The 23,181-nt window shown below is 41.3% G+C and overlaps 1 protein-coding gene across 4 annotated transcripts; it reads right to left on the bottom strand.

The window, feature by feature from the left end:
• Positions 1-7,602: 7,602 nt before the first annotated feature.
• uso1 (USO1 vesicle transport factor) lies at positions 7,603-21,267 on the bottom strand. Of its 4 annotated transcripts, XM_061086341.1 has the most exons (26): positions 21,035-21,267; positions 20,044-20,130; positions 19,624-19,688; positions 19,393-19,469; positions 19,116-19,127; positions 18,758-18,811; positions 17,644-17,744; positions 17,454-17,556; positions 17,240-17,295; positions 16,982-17,102; positions 16,716-16,894; positions 16,490-16,630; positions 16,295-16,383; positions 16,045-16,199; positions 15,404-15,609; positions 13,074-13,184; positions 12,800-12,918; positions 12,240-12,421; positions 12,011-12,132; positions 11,761-11,899; positions 10,798-10,964; positions 10,570-10,635; positions 10,341-10,439; positions 10,142-10,246; positions 9,273-9,488; positions 7,603-8,527 (listed from the first exon to the last, which is right to left on the bottom strand). In XM_061086341.1, exons 1-26 carry the CDS (start codon positions 21,098-21,100, stop codon positions 8,465-8,467), a joined length of 2,901 nt encoding a protein of 966 aa, XP_060942324.1. In that variant the 5' UTR covers positions 21,101-21,267; the 3' UTR covers positions 7,603-8,464. The 4 variants fall into 4 exon arrangements, with proteins under 4 accessions (XP_060942324.1, XP_060942342.1, XP_060942332.1 ...); XM_061086359.1 differs by lacking the exon at positions 18,758-18,811; XM_061086349.1 differs by lacking the exon at positions 19,116-19,127.
• Between the last annotated feature and the right edge of the window lie 1,914 nt (positions 21,268-23,181).

The raw sequence follows: 23,181 nt of genomic DNA, 5'->3' as shown, positions 1-23,181 counted from the left end.
TTGTACTATTCTCTGACATTTTATGGCCCAAACATTAATTGATAATATAAGAAAATAACCTTCAGATTAATCAATGATGACAATGAGCATTAGCTGAGGCTCTTAACTAGAAGCTGCTCACTTTTAAGATATAAATTCAAAGTAGGACATCAAATATTTTTGCAGTAACAGTTATAAATTGCTGATAAACTATGTTTAGAATTGTTAAGTTGGAGCAAACCTTTTTTGATGCCATCATCCACATCTGTTTTATTTGAACATCTAAAGTTATTGTACTCGTAAAAAGCTAAATCCAGAATGTACTTTGTAGGCCGTTTAAACCTCGATCAAGACATCTGGTTTATGGCACACAAAAAAAATTATGAAATCCATCCAACACAAAAATACTTCCACTCCATCTCTATTAGAATAACTGCTGGTGTGGAACCGTATTGTGACAGTTTAGCCTTTAAATCCCATCAATAAATATCTATTCAACTCAAAAACCCATTTTATTTATCTGAGGATCACAAAATCTGTATTTTTCCACAACTTTATATAAAGAAAATATCGTCTCTTGGTAGAAAGAGTCATGGAAGTGACAGTATCAGTAGTTTCATTGACAGTGGAACTGAACTGTTGGGTTAAACATGACGGAGCACAATCCTCTGTCCTGCTGTGCATGGACAGAGGATTTATAGGACTTCATTAGCTTTAGTGAAGAGTGAACCACAGGGGCAGAGGTGGAGGAGTCAGAGAGTCAAGTCCCCGGGGGGGTTTTGTTCTGGAGGTATAATCATGTATGAGGCATGATTTAGTGGAAACATCAGGTTCTTCACCAGCAGCATCACCTTCAAGGCACAATGTCTGTTTTGTAAAGCAACAAGTGAGATGATGTCATTCACCTCCAGGCTGTTTGTAACCTGTTGATAAATCAGTGAATCAAGAGTTTTAGTTGCTGCTCGAGGCCAAAACCTGCCCACAGGAATTTATCACTTTGTTTTTTAGAAGCTCAAACGTGAGGATTTTCCATCTTTCTCTTTTTTATATTTTTGTAGATGTCAGCAGGTTTTGGGAGATTGTACCTTGGGTTATCTTAAGAACATTTTGTGAACTTTTATAGACCAAATGAATAATTTAAAGACTAAAAGCATGCAGCCACGCTCGGAGCTCTGTGAAGCTGTCCTTGGGCACCGTGTTACTTGAAGCTACAGGTTGTCATGCCAACATGCTCATAGTGACAATGCTAACATGCTGATGTTTAGCAGATTTGGTTGGATTAGCATTTGAGAACGCTACGGAAAAACTGAATCACCCAAGTTCTTACGGTTCATCCTCTGGAGACCCTCAATATAAGTGTCATGACAAAAACACTGTAAAAACTACCAGCTCAGACGTGTTTAAGTACAAATGAACAAAGTGGAACTAGTGGTGACGCCAGAGAAGCCAACAATCAACAAAGTCATATCGGACAAAGTGTCACCACCATCTGTTGAGTCACGACTAGTATGGTTAAAAAAATTAACCGAACATGAAAACTTTAGCTAGTTAAACACACAAATGAATCCTAAAGCTACAGGTTATTAATGTAGTATTTTCTGGATGAACACACAGTATCTCTCCACCCGACACACATAGACCGGCCTCAACATTCTGACCTGGACCCATAATGACTTGTCACCTTTTATTGGTTTCTTCACCTCTGTGCGGATCAACACAGGTGATGATGCACAAAAACACCACAAAGTCGACACATTCTGCAGCTGAACCCTCCAGAGGAGAGCAGCTCTTTTTATTTTTACTGAAAACTCTCCAGCACACGTGTGTATCGCTCTATTCTGGCTCTAAAACTGTAAAGTGATGTCTTTGAAGCTCAATTCATGCTTCTGCGTCGGAGCTATGTCGTAGGGACACATGCAGCCGATCATTCATGGTCGTGCGTAGGTGTGTGTGAGCTGCAGGTGTTGAGTGTCTTCGGGTTTCTGGTCCGCTTATTCACCAATTCTCTGACCTCTCTTCAGAACAACGGCAAAAGTGTTGCTAAGTGGATCTTGTTGGAGTTTGAGTTGATATCGAAGAGCAATTACTTTTTCTTAAAGAACTGCAAGGAAGGAAAGAAAGACATCTTTGAGATTCTCTACCGTCGCTCCACTCGCAGTTCAAAGTATTAAAGTATAATATTCAAGCTTCTGAGGGAATCAAGGCTTCATGTTTGTCTAGAATACAGGTACCAGCTCCTGTTATCCGCCAATCACCGTATTGCACAACAGCAGCATTTTGCCCAAAGGTAAATTCTACTGATCAGGTGCAGAGATATTTGCTCAAAAACACGCCTTCAATTCACAGCAGTTATTACAGCAGGAAGGACTTTGATACCTCTGACTTACTGCAAACGCGTGTACCATCGTACAAACCTGAATTGTTTTGACATGACAAATTTCATATCATATACATATAATAATAAATTAATAAAAAAAGTACTGATCTGTACTTTCCACAGGAACAAGCTCAAAACAAGTCTGTGCTTCTAGAGAACTGAGCTTCTAGGTAGCGACCTGCACAGGTCACAGGTCGGTCAGAGCAGCAGAATCTCAGGTATGTGTTAACGGTCTGGGTGATAACACGCCACAGATACAGCAGGTTTTAGCGCTTTATGGCCCCACATGAAAGCTCACAACAGATTTCCAGAGCCACACAGTAGAATTACACAGAAGAGAGTGTTCAGTGTCTTCAAATGCCCCGAACTCCTCATTAAAAAACCTTCTGATAACGCCGAGACGTGTTTATCTCTTTCTCCCTCTCGTTAAAACCCGGCTACGAGGGGTGAAGTTTACTCTTGGTCGGGAGTTTTCCCACAAGTGAAGCTGCATAGCACATTGTTAGTCTAATGCTCATTTTGGCAGGAGTTTGCCCATTAGGTTGATGACAGGCCTACTTAGACTGATCTAGGGCTGGCATGACACCTCCACACTCCACACTCCACACAACACCAACACAACCACCGTGCCCGGTGCTGCCACACAGCTTCTCAAACTCGGCGCACATTACTGCCTTGTTACGATGTGAGAAACTCTTCAGGTTTGTGAATGAGGAGCTGGCGATGGGAGAGTATATCAAAGCACGCAGATCACCAGCACCAGTCTGGTTCTTGTTATGTTCCCTGAAAAGAAATTTGCATTAAACCACAGCAGAAGCCAAAGTGCAGCTTTGTCCTCTGTGTTTATCTCCTGCGTGCTGATAAAAGAGCAGAGGTGAGGAAGTGGACAGGAAGCGTTTAAGAAAGGAATAAAATGTCAAGTTTCAAAAGCACTTTTTCGAGTATAGGACATAATGAAGATCCCTTGTATGTTTGAAGGTCTTCTGCACAATTTAAGTTTCCAGCTACCAGTAGATGTTAGCTGGTGTTGGGTGCCACCAGTGGATGTTCGGGACATAACTTCAGTTGTGCACCTGAGCGTTATCAATTGTTTTGGCATTGTGATCAAGGATAAAGCCCGAACGTGAGGCTCAAGGTAAATCTGACTGTCTACAATTATTATTCATCTTATTCCCAAGCTATAGAGAAAGATTAGCATGTATTCAACTCATGAGTGTTCCCGTCATCGGACAACTGATGATTACACAAACAGAAAGGAGAATTAGAGAAGTAGGGCTAGCTATAACTACGTATTCCTTCCTCAAACTGTCTTCCAGCAACACGCTGAATCTTTTAATACGTACACAAATAGAAATGTTGAAATTGTTAATGTGTGGAGTTTCCCCCCAAAAAGACCAAGTTGGCCAACATGTTCTCCAGTGAACTCTAAAGGTGCTTATGCTTGTTTTTAATATATAAAGACAAAACCAAGCTAGCTGTTTGTTTCTGATTGTTTATTTGATCAACAGACTTTAATGAAACCATGGGTCTCTATAGTCTCATCCTCACAATGTGATTCCACCTAAAATCCATAATCAGCGCCCGATGTTAAACGGTCCAAACAAAGTTCACGGCCTGAAGCTGCCACTGTGGCGGGGACGTGCATGTGCCACACTAGCAGAGCCCACTGCTCCACATGTGGTGAGCATTAGACCCGGGTCATTAAACACCGAGCTCTCAAACTGCTTCTTCTTTTGTCTTACGTTTGTTTACGTCCGTCCAAAAAACAATGGATCCAAACCATCTGCTGAGTTTGTGGCCGGACAGAACACAGCCGCCCGCAGAGCCAGAATAATACATTTCACTTAGAACTAATTATGTGTTTTGCAGACATGAGGATGACATTAACTGGGCTGGGTTCAATAGAGTGGATAGATTTGGAGAAACTTTATCAATATACGTTTAATAAAAATGTCAAGTGGTGAAAATATCACCATTGAAAAGCTTGAATCTGCTCATTGGTGAAATCTTTGCTTAACGAACGATTTAAAATAATTATCAACTGTCCCTAACCCTGATCAATTTATTATTTCAGCTAACTATAACAACCTATAACAACCTTATCTAAACCTAACATAAACATAAGCAAAAACTAACCTCAACCTCACCTTAACTTCAACCTAACTTTAGCCTACACCTAAACATACCCTTGACCTCTGTTTTAATTATATTTTTGGGATTAGGGTTAGGGTTACCCTAACCCCCCTTATTCAATAGGATGGAGAGAGTTGAAAGGGGGACAGAGAGAATGTGGGGTGACATGCCTAGACTTAGCCCTAACCTAGCCTTAACCTTAACAGTGACCAAACCTTAACTTGAACCAAAACCTAAACTTAACCTAAACATATCCTTAGCCAAACCTTAACCTTAATTTAACTTTAACCTTAATATAACTTTAACCTGATCTAAACCTTAACCTGAAACTAAACCTCACCCTTACCTAAACGTATCCTTAGCCTAACCTTGACCCTAACCCAACCTATAACCTTAACCTAACTTCAACCTACACCTTATCTTAAACTACAGTTTAAACTTAATCTAACATTAACCCAATCTTAATTTAAACCTAAACAAAACCTTACTTTACAACATCTCCTTACAATGTACACACGCACACACACACGCCGGGTGTTGTTCTTCCTCTCCCCGGCCACAGGAGCTCTGACGCCGCATGGCAGAGCCGCCGCCCGGGGCCACGCTGCTCGGAGCTCCGGCTGAAATCAAACTCTCACCGGGACCGAGCAGTGATAATACACCGAGGCTGCAGCGGGGAGACTAGCAGCTGAAGACAGCGGGGGGTGCAGAGGAAGAGGACTCACCTTTGAGACGGTCATGTGGAGCAGACGCCCCGGCAGGTGGTGGTGCTGCTTGTGGTGGTGGTGGTGGAGGTTTCCCCCGAGCAGGAGGAGCTGGAGCAGCCGGTGGAGGAGCAGCCGGAGCCGGGACGAGTCGCGTTACAGCACCGGTGGCTGTGGCTGCACGGAGCTCATTTAAAAGTCATGATGCTCGGCCTGTGACCTTGAGAGTCCCTCAGAAGTACAAACATAGATAAAGATAGAGAAGATGTCTCTCCTGATCACCGCAGCCACCAGGGATAAACCCAGAGGAAGAGGAGGATGAGGAGGATGAGGAGGATGAAGAGGAGGAGGATGAGAGGGCACAGGATGCGACGAGGGAGGAGGGAGGGAGGGGCGAGGCAGGCTAGGTTCGTTACTGGAGGATTTAAGAGATGATAATAATAATATAATAACACTGGTTATTACTTCATATTATAAATTCTTTATATATTCTATTACCTGATGGCAGGTTAAACTCAAACTGGATACGATGAACCAGCCTTAACATAACACATTTAATTTTGTATGAGATTAAACAAACAACCATAGGGTGAAAAAGTTGAGTAACTATTTACTATTTATTATAGACTAAGATCCATTGTTATAGACTGTACATGTAAAGAGCAGCTTCACCTCAAATAATGTACATAATAAAGTTCTATTATCAAAGTAGGACAACTTACTGGGAATTTATTACATTTGACACACACACACACACACACATATAAATACATATATGAACAGGCAATATAGTACAAGTTCCACAATGTAGTGCAGAAAAAAGGAGGAGGAAGAGTCAACTGGTGACATGTCAGTAGAGTAGAGATGTGACATGTTGTTGTACTCTCACTATATAATATATATCACTGTATTATCAATAGATTCTGTACAGTGCTTCCTGATGAGAGTTGGTGTCTTGGAGCTGTTTGTTATTAGTTCACTGAGCAGCTTCTCTGTGATGAGGCTGAATTCATCCTTCAATGAAAAAGGGAACTTGGAACAAGAAATGCAGAATCACATAAGTAATATTTCAATAAGTGTTTTCAGCTCTCATGTCAGAAAAGGCTCAAACACTCAATGAAAACGTTCTCCTGTAGTTTAGCAGTGACAGAAATGACCGGCCTTCAGTTCCTATGAACAACAATAACATGAGCTTCCTCTCAGAACATCCAACTTCTGCAGTCATGTAATGTTGTGATGTTCACAGACACCTTGGAGTCTGTCGCCTCCCGGTGTTGAAACTCAGTCATTACAAGGTGATTCACAGAATCCTCTCAGGTTCATCAGTGAAACGAACACATGACGTTTAACAACTGAGACAATGAAGAAATGACCACACTGAACCTGACACTTTCTTCACCTGTCAGGTTCAGTTACTGATCAGTGGGTTCAGACTTTTTTTTTTTGGTACCAGAAGTGATCTGGTAAGTAAGAAACGTTGGTTAGCATTTGTACAACAAATAGAAAAGTAAAAATGAGCAGTTCGGATGTTAGTTGACAAAACTATCTTTAAATCATATTTCCTCACTTGTTCAGATTTCTGCCACTGTTCCATGGTCTTCATCAGCAGATCAGGATGTAAGATTAGTTTGAAATAAAATAAAATCCAGAGACCTGACAGATTTCTTTAGTTAAATAAAGAACTAATGTGAGATCTGTGTTTTCCTTTTAGTTTTCCCCTCTGTTAAATGTAGAAGTCACAGATTCTTCATGTAGCGAGTAATCGAGGCACAAATCTTTCTTGATATCTTAATTTCTACCTCAGAATATTTCATCTCGAGGGTAATATATGTAAAATCTACTGAACCAGTATGTCTTCATGAACACAGTTGTGGGTTTGTTCAAGTTTGTGCTGGAGCCAGAAGTTTTAGGTCCCTTCACAAAACATCAGTTGTCGTAACAGTGGTTATGCAAACAGAGCAAAGGCAACAATAAACAAACTCTTTCCCAGCTGTTTCCTTTGTTCCATGACACCAGTGCCCTAGAAAAATCCTGGTAAATTTACGATTTAATCCTGAAGTAATCGACCCCTCACATGTTCTCTATAAATACTTTAAGAAGATGCCAGTTGTGTCCATGTCAAATAAATACAAGGAAGAGTTGTTTCATTCCGAAGGCTAAATCTAATGATTTGTAAACAGAAAGAGAACAAATTAGTATTTTACCTTGTTTACAATGATAACAGCTATTATTCCCTGTGTATCTCAGGTTTCAGGGTGGCTGTGGCTCAGGAGGTAGAGAGGATCATCCACTAACCTGAATCTATGAATCTTTCTACATTTACACATTTATACATTTACACATCTTAGGATCCATGAGGAAAAAAGTGATCCAGCCAAATGTGTCAATAAGACATATGCCAAAGACTGATTGTGGATTTAGTAAAATTTAATATATCTACAATCATTTCTCCATACAGGCATACAGACCCTTAGATTATTCATTTCAATGTGGCTCATAAATCGATAAGTTACACAATATCATACAGAAGCTTGATGCCAGCACTGGACAAAAAAGTTGCAAAAATATCACTTTTTGTCTTTACATCTTGGTTCTCAGTGTTTTGCAGCATGTTGCCGAGCAGTCCGGTCACGTCGCCGACTTCCGGGTGTTGAAACACTGTGAAACACCAAACTCGCACTGACTCGGGCATGAAGGCAGATGGATTCAAGGCGCAGCACAGTGACATGTGGCAGGTGGTTCCGGTGCATCTTGTGTCTGGTGAGAGCAGGAGAGCGAGATGGCAAAACGCCGGCGCCAAGAGCCTCTCCAGCATCTTTATGATAGAATAAGAATTATATCAAATCTGTTCATACTTGCAGTTTTTGCTACATTTTTAAACCGGCCTCTCTTAACGTTCCAGATGAATTTTGTGTGTTGAAAATAACCTGGAGTTTTATTTTGTGTGTGATCACAAACTATAAACGTTACAATAAACACACGACTGGTAAAATCCATCACAAACCGATGGAGAGAGGAGCAGAGATGAATGCACTGACATCTTTAAGCTGTCACTGAAAACTGGAGCCTTATCTTGAACAAAAACATAACTAATACGTGACGTGATGTGGGGGTGAAGAAAAATGAAGATAGCATGGCAGCTGGAAAAAGAAACTCCGTCAATATATTAGTCCTATTCTTGAGTTTCTCACGTGTCTCTGTAAAGTCTTTTTTATTGCCTTCTGGCAACACAAATTTCCGTCTTTCCCTTTTCTTCTTTCAGTGTTTTTCTTTAATCCTCCTCTTCGTCCTCGTCGTCATCGTCCCTGGCATCGAGGTCGTCTTCATCTTCCACCTGTAAGGACAGCGTTACAGTCTAACTAAAGCAAACAGACAAAACACAGCCGAGCAGTTATTTTCCCATAATAAACCAAAGTAGCCACGACATCCCTACTGATAAAAACTACGACCACAGTTCACTGATGGAGCTGGAACCAGTAAGACAAAATCTACAAAGACAACCTACACTTGCGTTGACTGTTTCCACCAGTTTCCACTAAGTCAGAAATTAATGGACTAAATGTCCTTGTCCCCGGGCAAAGTAACATCATGAAGTTTCTTACCAACTCTCAGAGTCTCTCTATAAAAAGTTTTACCATTGTTTAAACTTCATCCTCTCTTTTTAGAAGACAGAGATAAACACGGACAGAATGAACACAGCCTTCTGTCTGTTTCCATGTACGAATCTAACGTCAACCATAAATTAGCCTTAAGTCGTCTGCAATTACTGTTGCCCACTCACAGCAATACACAAGGCTTCACAGCTGAAGCTAGTGACGTGACAAATCCTTTTCAGATTTGTTTGCCATGGAATTTGCCAAACCTGTTGCATTCTGGTGGAGCAGCAGTTCAAATTGGTCCTGGAACCTTTTCCCCCTTCTCCCTCCCTGTCATTGCTTATCTTCATATTCCTCTACTGTCACAATCTAATGAAACATGTTCTACTGCCCTGCACCCTGAGTGATGACGAGATGATGTTCAAAGTTGAAACTCCTCTACGTCGTGATTAGTTTAGTATATAAAACTATTGGTTTTTCTACCGTTTCTCCCAGGCCTTTGAGCCTCTGCTTGAGGCTGTGGATCTTCTGGTCCTGGTCGGCCAGCAGCATCAGCAGGTCGTCCTGCTCCTTCTTGGACTCCTGAACGTCCGTCTGCAGCTTCTCCTTCTCCGTCTGCAGGATGGCCACCGTGCTGGTGGCAGAAGCCAACTGCTGCTCGAGGTCGGCCCGGCTCTCCGACAGGCCCTTTGTCTCCCCCTGAACCAACGAAGAAGAGAGGGAAAGGTCACGGAAGGAGGACACAAGAATAACGGAAGAGATGAAGAAAACAATGACATTTAAAACATCTCTGAAACAACTGTTGATCAAGGCTTTCTTTCAGTTTTAATGAAATACATAAGAGTGGGGATGAAAAAAACAAGCACTAACATCTGACTGATAAATAATGTAGAGTGTGTATTTACACCAGGGTGAGAATAGTCACGGAGCTGCTGATCAGCTATTTAAACGCATGTGAAACACCTCATGGCTTCCAAAGATCCTCATTGTCCAAACTTCACTGAGAGTTTTTTGTTCAATACTATACAGACGATGCAAATTGTTAAATAAGGTGGTGTTCTAAAAGTTTGAGTCACTGAGTTACTTCTTTAACTCCAGTTTCTAGCTCTAGTATCAAAACCAGTGAAGTCGACATGAGGCAGACGTCATGGGGGATGAATGGATGAGTCCAGCACAAAACTTTAAACGTGGAGTCTAGACTAGACTTTTTTGCCTGTGGTCACTTTGGTGCAAATAGCATCTGATTTAATAATTTCAGGACATTGCTCTTATGTTGTATAAAAGATTAAACTCAGTGAATATTGTCTGTGCAATCTGTTTAAAAGAGCACAGACATATTGTATCATACAAACCTTGAGTCTCTCTGTCTCAGTCGTCAGTGCTGCGACTCTGCTTTCTAGTTCTGCCATCTTGTCTGTGTCTACAGAGCTGTCGCTGCTGGGGACTGTGTCTGAGGACTGAGAGAAGCCAGACGAAGGCTCATTAATTCACAATCTGTTAAATTATAATGTGATGCATTTGGCACACACTGTTATATTCATACACATTTACCGCAGCTTCTGCTCTCCTGACAAGTTCTTGTCTCTCTGTCTGGAGCTGGTTAATTTCTGACGACTGGGCCTGAACCTGACTCCTCAAAGCCTCCAGCTCCTGCAACAACAAGAAGATAACACAAAACACAATATAAAAATCCTTTATCACAAATAAGAAAGATGAAAAGAACAAACCAACAGTGATTTGATCTTACTAACAAAGTATTGTTCATGATGAAGAGTCTCACCTGGAGTAGTTCTGTGTTTTCTGATCCTCCTGCTGACCCCTCCGCTGTCTGTGCTGCCTCGGACTTCTGCAGTTAGTAAAGACACGTTACACCATTTTCACTGGGACGGAGAAAAGCTCTTCATAAAATCGTAAGATCATTCTAAGAATTTTGTTATTTTAGGTACTTTTTCACTTGCAGATTCCAAAACACTCACACAGACACACGTATACACAGACTCTTACTAACCAGGCTGTTGATGAGTGCATCTTTGTCACCGAGTTGTGTCTGGAGAAGTGTCTGTTGCTTGTGCAGCTCCTCCACTTCCTCTCGGAGTTGCGTCAGCTCCTCTGTCTGCAGCCCGTTCACCTGGGAGCCGTCTCCCTGACCGTTAGACGGACTCTGGTTCTCCTTACCTGGAGATGAAAGCACAGACAGACACATAAGAGAGGAGGAAGAAATGGGAGTTGCATGTTGATGTGACGTCTGTTGATTGTTATAAGGTATTTATACACGTGCATGGTACAAAATCACGTGCACTTCATCTTCCTGTGGTAATGGAATGACCATATTAAATGATAAGTCAACTGATTTATTTTACAGAAAATTAATTAGAACTATTTATAATCAAATGCTTGTTTTAGTCACTTTTAAACAAGGATTCCTGACTTTGGGTTTTTAGCTTTTCACCTGAGATGATTTGATGCTTTTCTCAGTCAAAGGACAGTAAATTCAAAATAATAATAAAATTAAATAATTTCAGACAGCTGTAAATCCTTAATCTTACTGTAAAGCAGAGTCCACCATGATGTATAATCTAAAACAAAATTAAATAGTGAATTGCTCATTCTACCCTTCATGGAGGGAAGGTCAAAATGAACAATTAGTAAACGAGGAAAGCTTGTGAGCCATCGAAAAACAGTGTCTTCATTTTCTATTCGGAGAAAGATTTTTTGTATTTTTCATATTTATGTTTGTTAAGGTGAATAAGACTATTTCTGTCTCCGATCGTGCCTCATACTCTTGGTTGTATAACTGTATCTGGGGATGTCACTGCATATCTCCTGTTGCCCCATATCTCTCGATGGAGCAGTAAAATGTCATCATCACTGGTTTAAGGTCCAGAACTAAAGCAACAAGGCCCAGGCTGATACTCGTCTCCTTTTCCTTACAGGACAAAGCAACACCAACGAGATCTGGTGGTGCACCCACCTAACTTCAGCTTGAGGAGGTTGTACTGGTCTTTGTGCTGCTGGATCTGGGACAGCTGCTGCGTGAGGGTAGCCTGCGTCTGTTCGCTCTGAGACGACATGGAGCCCAGCTGCTCTCTGAGCTCCTTGATCTGAGAATCCTGAAGAGCACACGGTTTAAACAAACCAGTCAACGTGACATCAAATGCAAATAATGTTAGATAAATTAACTGAAGATAGATGTTGTACAGTAAATGTGTGAGTCGGTTTACCTGTTCTCTGATCAGCTCTTTGTACTGAGTTACGATGTTGTCGTGTTGCTCTATTGTCTTCTTCACCTCCTCTTCCTTTTTCTCCTCCTCATTGGATTTATTAACCGCCTTGGTGATAACACCTGTTCAGAGTAGAGGGACACATCAATCCTTAAACCTCATGAAATTTGGAAGACGTCATAATAAAAGAATCCTTGCTGGAGGACAGAAAGAAAAGTGTGGTACTGACCCTCCAGTTCTTTGACCAGCTTGGTGAACTCGTGGTCAAACAGCATCTGCTCAGGAGACGGGAAGACGGGCTGTGGCTTCTGAGCCGCCCGCGAGTACAGCTCGTGTTTCGTGATGAAGCAGAGTTTCTCTACAAAGTTTTCCTTTCCAATCCGCTTCTCGATCAGCTGCTTCAGCTTATCTCTGCAGAGGACAGAGAGGGTGTTAAACAGGACGCGGCTTTCTGATGGTCACAGTGGTGATGAGAGCTAATCTGATCGTAACCTTATTTCTCAACTGTTAGGATGAAGAAAGAAACTTGGGTTGCTTCATCAGAGTAAGAGCATTAAGGCATTTTTGCTGGAGAAACTTGATTTATTCTCCTAATATGTGTTTACAAAAGTAAGGATTACTGTCAGTGCACAAAAAAGACCCAGGGCAGTTCATATTTGAATAGAGACAAAATATAGAGCAGAAATTAGATGAAAGATCAGTGGTTATATCTGTCTGTTGTCACGGAAAGAAACAAAAACGAAATAATAATTTAAACAAAAATACAGAAAACTGTGTGGAGTCACTTACTTGGTGTAGTTCTCGAGTGAGTTGTCGTTGTAATAGATGCAGATGCCGAGAAGAAGCGCACACAGACCCTGGACCAGCCGCTCATCCTCTCCCAGGTTCTCTGAGATCTGAGCTGTCAGCTGCACGAGCGTCAAGTGAAGGATTCATTTGAGATTTGACTGAATTTACAGATTATATAGCTCTGGATTCCTGATTCTTTCTCAAAAGTTGAAAACGTAGACAGTTGTGAGGTGAATGAAAATGACAGATGGCTCCTGAGCTGCCTGAAGGATACAAAGGGAACATTTTCCTGATTGTGTAGAAAGTGTGTGACAGCGATCGGACAGTTGCTGATCCACGTACACAGCAGCATGAGGAGGCCGACCCTCGTCTGGACTTTACTGCCCTGTAGACAACACAAATAAAAGATATGTCAACATATGCATCTGATATGACAGTAAAAACTGACCACAGTCCTAAACAGATTCATATATTCTTAGTTCAATTAGATAATGAATAGACTAGAGCATCTTTTTTCTTTCTTTTTCTATTTACTGCGATTGTCAGTAATGTGAAAGGGAAGGTCAAAAGGGCCTGAATGTGAGTTGGTTCTAAATAAAAAGTTGAGCATTACTAATAAGGTTATTTTTCACATCTAAACATGGTGCAGGTAAAACACTCCATATTAATCAGAAGCACTCTAATCACATCAACTATTAATGGTTAATAAGTTATTCACAAACAAAAAACTAGGACACAAGTCAAAAAACTACAATCAGTTTATTCAAACAATGTTTGGTTAGAGCGTGGTGTTCTGTAACAGGAAATAAATCAGTTTTTAATGCCTAAAAATTATTACTTTTCCAGTCAACCATCAAGTTGAAGTTTACATTGTGCAATTTTGCTAATAACTGATGACTTGTGTCTGAGATCACAAATTGAAACTCAAATGTTTCTAGCTATCAGCACATGCAAAGCAAAAGCTGTTAAATGTGCCTTTTCATAATGAAACATTTACTGTAATAAAAAACATAAATGCAAATCATGCATTTCCATGAAAACAGATTTGAGAATCATGTGCAAGGTATAAGATCTGCAACAGACCTAAACCTGGATTCTCATCCGTTTTACAAAAGTAGACTTCCAGTGGACGGAAACAATTCATCTCAAATAACAGCAGAAAACGTAAATGATGATTTCATGGAGTTGGAATGTACATTGAAAAAACCTGAACAGATCTAAACACAGTGCCAAGATGAGTAGAATCTGTTTCTCTTCACTGTAGCTGCTCATAAAGCTGCTGCATTAACACCTAGTTCACATCATGCTGTGAGAAGCGCAGACCCCGGCTCTGTGGTGAAATTACTGATGATCTGAGCGATGACAGTGTGCGTAAAAACTTAGCAGCATTCCGGACTTCAGAAAACTTACGAAATCACCTTTTGAGATTTTGTCTCCAAATTTGACGTAATGCAAAAATGAAGAGGAAAACAAAAAGAAAGGGAATGACCACATGTATTATTTAAACAAACATACGTCCCTTTCTGTTTGTGTGACTTTTAATTAAAACTACAGAAACAATATCCCTCTCTTTAGAGTGAAAACCAACATGACAGCCATCTGAAGTCACAACATTAACACATTACTTTAACCTGATAACCCAAACTGCGGTTCAGTGCAGAGACAAGAGCGATAACTTTCCTCCACCACACGCAAACCTAAATGACTTGACCCTGTTTTTGACCTCCAACCTCTTTAGTATTCCCAATCCTAATGCTCATTTTTAGCAACTCCTGAAAAAGAGAACCGACTCCCTCTTCTGAGATACAGAACTTTATGTAGAGTGTGCATGACCCTATCTGGGAGGTACTGTTCAGCCTCTGGGATGTGGGCCGGTTTGGGGTCTTTCAGAACTAGTCCATTTGAACCCACGTTAACCACTGATTAATCCTCGGGAGTATAAACTATATTGAGGGTCCAGTTTAATCCGATAGAAAGGACAGGACAAGGCCTGAAACCTGCTGCAGCACAAACCTGCTGAACAGACGCTTGAAGGAGAGCAAATGGTCCAATGTTTAAAGCAGGTGCTAGGATGATATCAGCTTATATAAATGATCCCAAAAAAACAGCTGCTGTGTCCCGTTACTCTCAACCTCCCTCGGGTCGGGTGTCCACTTGTGTTCTTCCCCACACTCCTCTCATGAACCAGGTAAGAGCCACTAGAGCTTCCAAAGCTGTATGGAGGACTGCACCCGCGTGCCACCGTTATGAGGAAGAACTGGGTCATAGCCATAGGTTAGGAACAAAGAAGGGGTAGTGAAGAGTTAAAGGGAAGCAGGAGCCCCCAAAACATGGGCCATCAAGACCCCTACTACAGATGCCAAGCCGAAACAACCAGGACACGTGCCGCCCAAACACTGAAAACACATGTACAGACACATAACACACTCTCTTTACTCACCCGCCGGACGATCTTATCTCCCTGCAAAACCACAACAATGTGACACGGTTCTGTTCACTGTTGTTGACACTTGAGTTTGTTTTAACCTCAAACAAATGCTACCCAGACAGAATCAGCCACTCAACACCTCCTTCAGTCCTGCCGCATGATCTTTATTGTCCTACCTGGGAGAGGATGTTGGTGCACTGCTGCAGCAGAGAGACGGGGGGTTTGCCCAGGCTGGTGGCGAGTTGAACCCGGAGCAGCTGCTCCTTCTGGGTGAGGTTGTCCTGCAAAGCGTGAGCCAAGGCCACAGCGGCACACCAGTTGGACAGAGAGTCTGCTGAGAAGAGGCCTCCGCACAGCAGCTGGCCCGCTGAGATGGAGTTGGCTGTGAAAAAGAAAAGTAAATCAGTACATAAAGGATCACACATACATTTAGCTGAAGATGCCAGAGTGTAGATAAACACTTGCACTGTAAAGTGAAGATCCATACATTTAACCTAATTGTGTGTAAATGCTTATCGTACATTCACATGTGGTGTAAATATCTATAATTTATTTAGGTTTTTTTCCCAGCATCACATTGTAGATTAGTCTGTACTTATTTTGCTGAATAGGTAACATATTACTTTGAAAGTGATAAGTGCCAAGTTTGATTGTGAGGGAGCAGAATTACATTTTTCCCTCAGAGAGGTGGGACATAAGTTTCACTGAAACTGCTGATTGCTGTGTTTGACATGTTTTATATCTGAAAAATCTAGAAAAATTACAGCAAAACAATTGTTGAGGCCACTAACATAGTTCTAATCTTAGTATAACTAACCATCAATAGTGGAAGGCAGCAGTGTAGCCACTATCTCCCCCTGGCCTTTCTGGTTTTTGTAGAGGAAACACTGGAAACAGTAGAGGACTGCACAGCGAAGGACAAACGGTTGTCTCTCATTCACCATGGACATGAGCAGGACCACAATCGCTGGTCTGTGAAGAGATGAGAGGAGAAGTTGGGTCAGTAGCTGGATTTATATTCATATGGATAAGGGAGATTTCATGTTGTGCCACTGGCTGTGTGTTACCTCGGTGGGTTTGAAGGAGCATTGACAGAAGCAAAGTAGTCCTGGTTGACCTGTGAGCCCCTGATGACCTCGGATACAGTGTTGATGGTCTGAAAGAAAGAGGACGGATCACAAGCTTGAGGTGTGTTTTTTATTAAATAGTAGTCAAGCCTGAGTTAACATCAATACTGGGTTTATTATTGTTATTATGGATACCTCAGTGAGGATGTCAGCAGGAACACCAGTGGCCATGAGGATGGTGCATAACTGCTGCAGCAGGCCACACTGGTACATGGACTTCTGACAACTGGCTGTCTCTCCTGGAGAGTTTACTGGAGACACCATGACTCGCACCAGCTGGGATAAGAACCATAACACTGATTAGAGTCATTGATCATTTGAATATTCGATGGAACAGTTTGACATGAGTGTTCCGCTTTACCTGGAGCATTAGGTGGAGGTTGGTGACCTTCTGTGCAGACCAGCCCGAGTTATCGTCACCGACCTCGAACCAGGGCTTCATTTTCTGGATGTAGGTGCCCTCCTTGAAGAATTTCTGGTTGGAGCTGTTGTTCCTTAGCAGGTTGAGCAGCAGCAGCAAACAGTCCTCCACCACGATACCTGCACAGAAGGAGGAGGATGGATCAGGTCAGGATAGAAATCACTAGATCAAAAAAAATCTTATTTTTGTTTCAAAACAATTCTTACCTCCATCACTGCTACCTTCTTCTGTAATAATATCCAGGAGCCGCTCAAATGCGCTCTCAAATGCCACAATTTTCTGAATGGCAGCATTGCTTTTAGTCAGCTGCTGAAGCAACAGCAATCCCTGTAGGAAGATGGAAAACAGGCTGTCATGCATCTCCAGTAGGTCCGGCTATTGTGGCATTACATCAATATTTGTTATGGTTTAGAAACCTGTATTCATTCATAAGTGGTTTAATACCAAATCAAAGAAGTACTCACATCGTTGCGAATGACTTCTCTCGAGTCTGCCAATAGGTCCATTAGTCTGGAAACACCTGTGAAATAAAATATTAAGGTGAGAATCCTTCAGATCCGACGGATGGCCGCAGTAAGAGACGTGAAATGTGAAATATGAAAATTGAAGGTATAGCTCCCGAGTAAAATCCCGGCATTGTAAAACAAGTCTAGTCTGATATGCAACGGATGAGCTCACCCATGGGGCTGACCAGAATGACGCCCTGGACCTGAGTACACTGATTCTTCAGGAGAGCAGTTAACAGCTTCACCCCCGGCCAACGCACATGAAAGTCAAACTCCTAGAACAACATAAACACATTAGGCAGCTGTCTAGACACATGTAATAACACAGATGTCGGGCCACTGGTGCAGAAACGTTTCAGTACCTCCAACAGAGAGAGAATAAGAGTCACATGCTCGGGCTCCTGGATGAACTGGTCTGTAAACTGGACACCGAGGTCATCAGCCTGCTTCTGGGCATTCTCATCTGTGAGGGGAGATCGAAGGCTTATTTTAGAAACCAGAAATACTTCTATATAGGAAGACTTCTCTCTAGTGAGGGAACCAGTTGGTTTGTTCAAAACAATCAGCCTGAATTACACAGTGATAATTACTGGATCTACAACTTCTCACAACCCTGAAAGATGGTGGGAGATCAGATTAGATTTTCTGCTGTTCAATAATGAAGCTACAACAAATATGTGAATCTGTCCAGTAAATGTGCAAATGCTCAGGGTGATTCTTGTGAACTTCTGGAGGAGAAAAGGGGGTGACACACAGACAAGGGAACATCTGGACAGAAGGGTAAAGATACCATTATAGGAGTACTATTGTTTACAAAAAAAAACACAAAGTTTTAGTATAACAAGCTAGCACTAAACAAATATATATTTGTATTTCCTCCCTGATGGGCTGTTACCCCAAATTATTATTAATTATTTCTCCACCATCTCAGTTGTTATCAAGCCATGCAGATTGATTTCTAGACTTATTTATCCCCATTTAAATATATTTATCCTAGAGCCTCCTTCTGACAGGACTTATTGTCCTTGGGGAGGTTGGCTGATTTAAAAATTATACTTTTTTGAAACAACATCTCTTTAAAGAAACTATGTCTCCCTTCTCTAAATAATCCAGATCACAACCCCTAGTGAAAATAAAACACACTATCGGCAAAGTTAGATATTTTTAGAGGGATGTGAGGATATGTGTTTTGTAATTGGATAAACTGCTACATACAGAAAACACTTAAACCCACAAATTTCAATAATTAAAATGTGCAGTTCACTTTAGTAATGGAACAGGTATTAAAAATCTGAGGAAAACTAAGGAACAATAAAGACAACAAAACAAGTGTGAGCAAGGGATGGTATTAGTGAAGCATTATTACCACCCAAACTCCTACCGGTCACTTTACCAGTACCAACGGACTTTAGGGAAGTTAGTTCTCTAGTAGCACAAAAATAACTACTGCACACATGGCTAAGTTTCAGTACTGACCAGGCGCAGACACATTCTTATGCTTCCCTGAGACAGGGAGAGGGGTTACTGCGTCTGTGAGAGCAGGGGGGAGAGGACGTTTAAAGCTGCAACCAAAATGCTCAAATTCATTCAACTATACTCAAGAGAAATATAGAAAAAGAGCAGCCCGACTCCCATGGAGACATGTCAGTGATTACCAAAACAGCCTTGAATTTGTATAATCTACTTGAAATCTGGACACAGGAGGAGGTCTTAAAAGAAACAGACTGATATTGTTCTGCTTTTCCACATTCCACCCAAGAAGAACCCAGGATGTGTGAGTGCTGCTTGCTGGGGGGTTAGAAAGGGGGCAACATGCACAGTCAAAGAGTTTTACCTTCCGATTCATCTGGAGGGTTAAAACATGGAAGAGAAAAAAGAGACGAGAATCTTTACATTGAAGCACTCATCATCAGTGTATAGGAGAGGGGAATGCAAATTAACTGAAGACCAGTCGACATCAACTGAGCTCATTTCACACATGCAAACAGAAAAATGGCTCAGTCACTCAGGATCATTTATAGCAGAAACATAATTAGGAGGAGTTATAATTAAATGACAATCAATTAAAGGTAAATTCAATTATTTCTAATAACTGTGAGGGTGTTCAATACCTTGCTCTTCCTCCTCATCATTGCAGATGATGTTGTACAGTGTGTCCAAGGCATAGCCAAGGATTTCGGAGTCAGACCTGTTCATGATGCGAGGAGAATGGGAATATTAACAAAATGTAGGTTTCACAGGCAACAGTTCTTGAATCAAACCCACGCATGCCCCAATTTCAATTTATAATAATAGATACAAAGCTCTCAGTGTGACAGATGACAGATATAACATCAACATACCTGTCTGTTTGCAGTATGTTAATCAAGTGATCCATCGCCTGTGTCCCAACTTCCAAGCGATATTTCTACAACAGATTATAAGAAAGTTTATTTGAATAGATTCTCAACAGCAATGTGATGCAAATTAAAGGAAAAAGGGAGAACAAGATACAAAAAGACACCAGGCAATATTAAAAGTCACGAAATATAGTAATTTTGCAATAAATCCATTTAAGAGGATTCTAGAGAATTCTAAATATTAGCACTGATATCAGTAAAACGCAACAAGATTTAGCAGAACCACAAACTCAATAAAAACTGAACATTAGTGGAGGGTTTTATTTAAAGGACAAATTACACTGCATTACTTTCAACTAGGTGTCTCTAGGACACTGTATTTCTACTGTACTCATTTCCATTAACTTCCTGCTCCTACTTCACCTTCGACAGAGACTTGAGCGCCCGGACAGCATCTCTGCGGTCTTCCAGGAGTGTTGAGGAGGCAACTCTGTCACACAGCTTCTGGATCTGTCAACAAGAGGAATCCTCTTTTATTTGTCTGGACAGAAAAATACATATTCTTTTGCTTCAACCAAAAGAACCTGACTGACGATTGTCTGACAAGATGAGACAAGTTTTAATCCCTTTGGAACCAGCAATGACATGAAAGTTTCATGACGCATAATGTACTCCCGACGTACTTGAAGATATTGAATTTTAGAAACTAGATGCTACATGAGGATTTGCAGCTAGTACATATTTAATAGATAGGGCTCACGCAATATATTCTAATCAGTCAATATAATGCTTTTATGCTTTGTGTAAACAAAGTGAGGAGGTATAACATAATTGATTTGTAAAATGTTTTTGCTGTATATCAAGTGTTTCTGGTGGTGATGGGGCATCTTCCTTATTATATGACATTTTTGACTAAAATCAATACTGAAAATAATTACTAGCTGTAACCCTGCATGTCTTAAAACAGTTTATTGATATACAGACTTTGAGAACAACAAGATGAAGACATGTTTTCATTTACTATTTTCTCTCTAGACAGCTGTTTTTGTAAAACTGTGCAGCGACTGTCAGCTGATTTACGATCTGTGTCATTTCATTCATTTGTTTATTCCCTGTAGCTGCAGGCAGGGAAACAGGGGTCAGAGGTCAGAGACTCTGCTGTGGACTGACAGGTCTGTTAGCTAATTAGCCTCCTGACTAGCTCGCTGTTGTTTACTCACGGAACCAGGCCCCGGTGTCGTCATCAACCCCAGTGACGTTTGTTTGGATTAATAAATACATAATAAATCGGTGGGAATACTAAATTCATTCCTTAGCGAGCCTCTGTTTGTCTCACACACTCACACACACAGGGGCGAAACCGAAGCTAACTAGCCGAAGCTAACTAGCCGCAGCTAGCTAGCGTCTCTCGTACCGTGTCGGCTCCGGTGGGCTGCGGCCCGGCTGCCTGTCCGGCTATCACCCCCCGGAGGAAGTTCATCCTCACTGACGTCCTCTCGGTGCCCGGCTCAACGTGTCTCTCCGGCGGATGAAGCCTCCGGACTCTCCCCTGTCCGAGCTCCGTGCGGCTAATGCGGCTAAAAGCGAAGGAAACACGGGGATGGTTTTTGTTGGACTGTGTTCACTGCACCCACCGAGACCGGAACAGCGCCGCGACCGCGCTGCGCATGCGCCGAAACGTGGCGATACGTGGCTGATCAGCAGCGAGTGTCAAGGAGACATTTAAAGAGACATTAAAAACTCATTCATTCACATACACTGTAAATATCATTCATAGATAGATATATATACAGCATGGATATGAAAATCCTATTTAATTAGAAATTCACTATCATCATCCTGTCAATTTTGACTCAAGCAATTAAAGACTAATTATTATAATAATCAAAATGATCACCCAGGTTTATGTGTCAGGATCTTTATTATCTTTGTTGACTTTAAATAGCCCCTTGTTTAAAACCTTAATTTGTGTCTCTGTTTGTACTTGTTTTGTATTCATCAGAAAGTACAATACTTTCTGATGATATACAAAACAAGTAATATATATGGCTCCTCTCAGTGCTGCTGTAGAATATATTATATTGGTGAATCATTACTGACTAAACAAAAAGCATTTCAATTTGCCTATTATCCTCCACTGGTTCCTGATAGATGACTAAAGGCTGTAGTGCTGTTATGTGTAGTGCACATCTGAAATGACTTACCAGCTCAGATCAGAAATGTATGTTACTGCTTTAAAATCTCTTTTTAAAACATATCTGTGAGTGAATTTTAATGTATTTTATTCACTTTTCTTTAGATCTTTTATTTGATTGTTGTTTTATCGTCTTGTGAAGAACTAGTATAGACTTATTTCCATTTGAAATGTAGTGTAGATGTATAAAGTAGCAGATACTGAAAATATTCAAGTAATACTAAATAAGGTGCCGGGTTCACACCAGGAGAACCTCAGGGTCCTGCACACTCACCTTCGGCAGCATCTGTCTCGCCCCCCAGTTCACAGAGTATCACAACAGGTGGGTCAGTTTCAGCAGAGCAGCATCAACTCAAATGGAAATCAATGACGTCACCTCTCAGCTCAAAGGTAAGATGATACATCAAGTGAAACGTCATATTATTATGACCAGGCACAGATAGACCCCTAGTGGTGCTCAAGCACCTGCCCTTTTGCCCTGGAGGAGAAAAGTGCCCTTCTGCTGGAGCCCAATTTTTTCTTCATTCATCAATAATTAAGAATAAATATTACTCTCTCTGTCATCAATTCCCCCCAATGTGTTTTGATGTCTGACGGGGCATTTATTTGGGTTCTTGTGAGAATTTCGCCCCGACATGCTCCGCGGCGCTGAGAAGCCCCCGCTGGCCCCTCCCTCCCCCCTCCTTCCTCCTCCTCCTCCTCCTCCTCCTCCTCCTCCTCCTCATACAGCTGAGGGCCAAACGGCTGCAGCCACTTCTCCTCTGACCCGCAGCATCAGACAAACAGGTAATGACGCTGTGTGTGCAATCCCCCGACGGTGTTTGGGGATAAATTAACCACAATCGTAATTATTGAAATGAAAGGTAGGTCTTAAATTGAGCTACATGACAGTCTGGTGAGGTATATTGTGGTATATTATTAGTGTAATGCTGCTTATACTTCCACTCTGTCAGAAAACAGTAAACAAAAATGTGTGTGTGTACTGTGTTGTCAGCTTTATAGAGATTATGTAAGTCACTCTTGATTATTATGCAAAACATTGATTTATCTAATTTAAAAAATTTTAGCATAATGCCAAGAAAAGAGAGACTCCAAAAGCAGAAGGACAGGGAACTGCAACAAGCAGCTCAGGGTAGCAGCTCTCTTTTATATTGGATCAGGACATCAACTAGTAAAACAAATGAGGGAGAATCAGTAAGTTTTATTTATTATTATTGTTTTTAATTTCATAAATAATTTTGGCGATGGTTGCCCTTTTTTTTTTATTTGAGCACCTGCCCCCCAAAATGTCTGTGCACATGCCTGATTATGACCCTGTTTTGTTGTTCTTTACCTCCTCATCCATCTGTAATTTGTGTCTGTATAAC

The sequence above is a fragment of the Limanda limanda genome, chromosome 2 (assembly GCF_963576545.1).
Source record: "Limanda limanda chromosome 2, fLimLim1.1, whole genome shotgun sequence".
Classification (NCBI taxonomy): Eukaryota; Metazoa; Chordata; class Actinopteri; order Pleuronectiformes; family Pleuronectidae; genus Limanda; species Limanda limanda.
Note: the sequence above shows the minus strand (reverse complement) of the source record. Positions and strands in the feature narration are given on the sequence as shown.

Coding starts and splice junctions, on each gene's coding strand:
- uso1 (XM_061086341.1), bottom strand. CDS start 21,100: ATGAACTTCCTCCGGGGGGTGATAGCCGGACAGGCAGCCGGGCCGCAG. Junction 12,919..13,073: donor ATCAGGAAAATGTTCCCTTT/GTATCCTTCAGG, acceptor ACGCTCGTGCAG/CTGACAGCTCAGATCTCAGA. Junction 9,489..10,141: donor CTGAGACAGAGAGACTCAAG/GTTTGTATGATA, acceptor TCGTTGGTTCAG/GGGGAGACAAAGGGCCTGTC.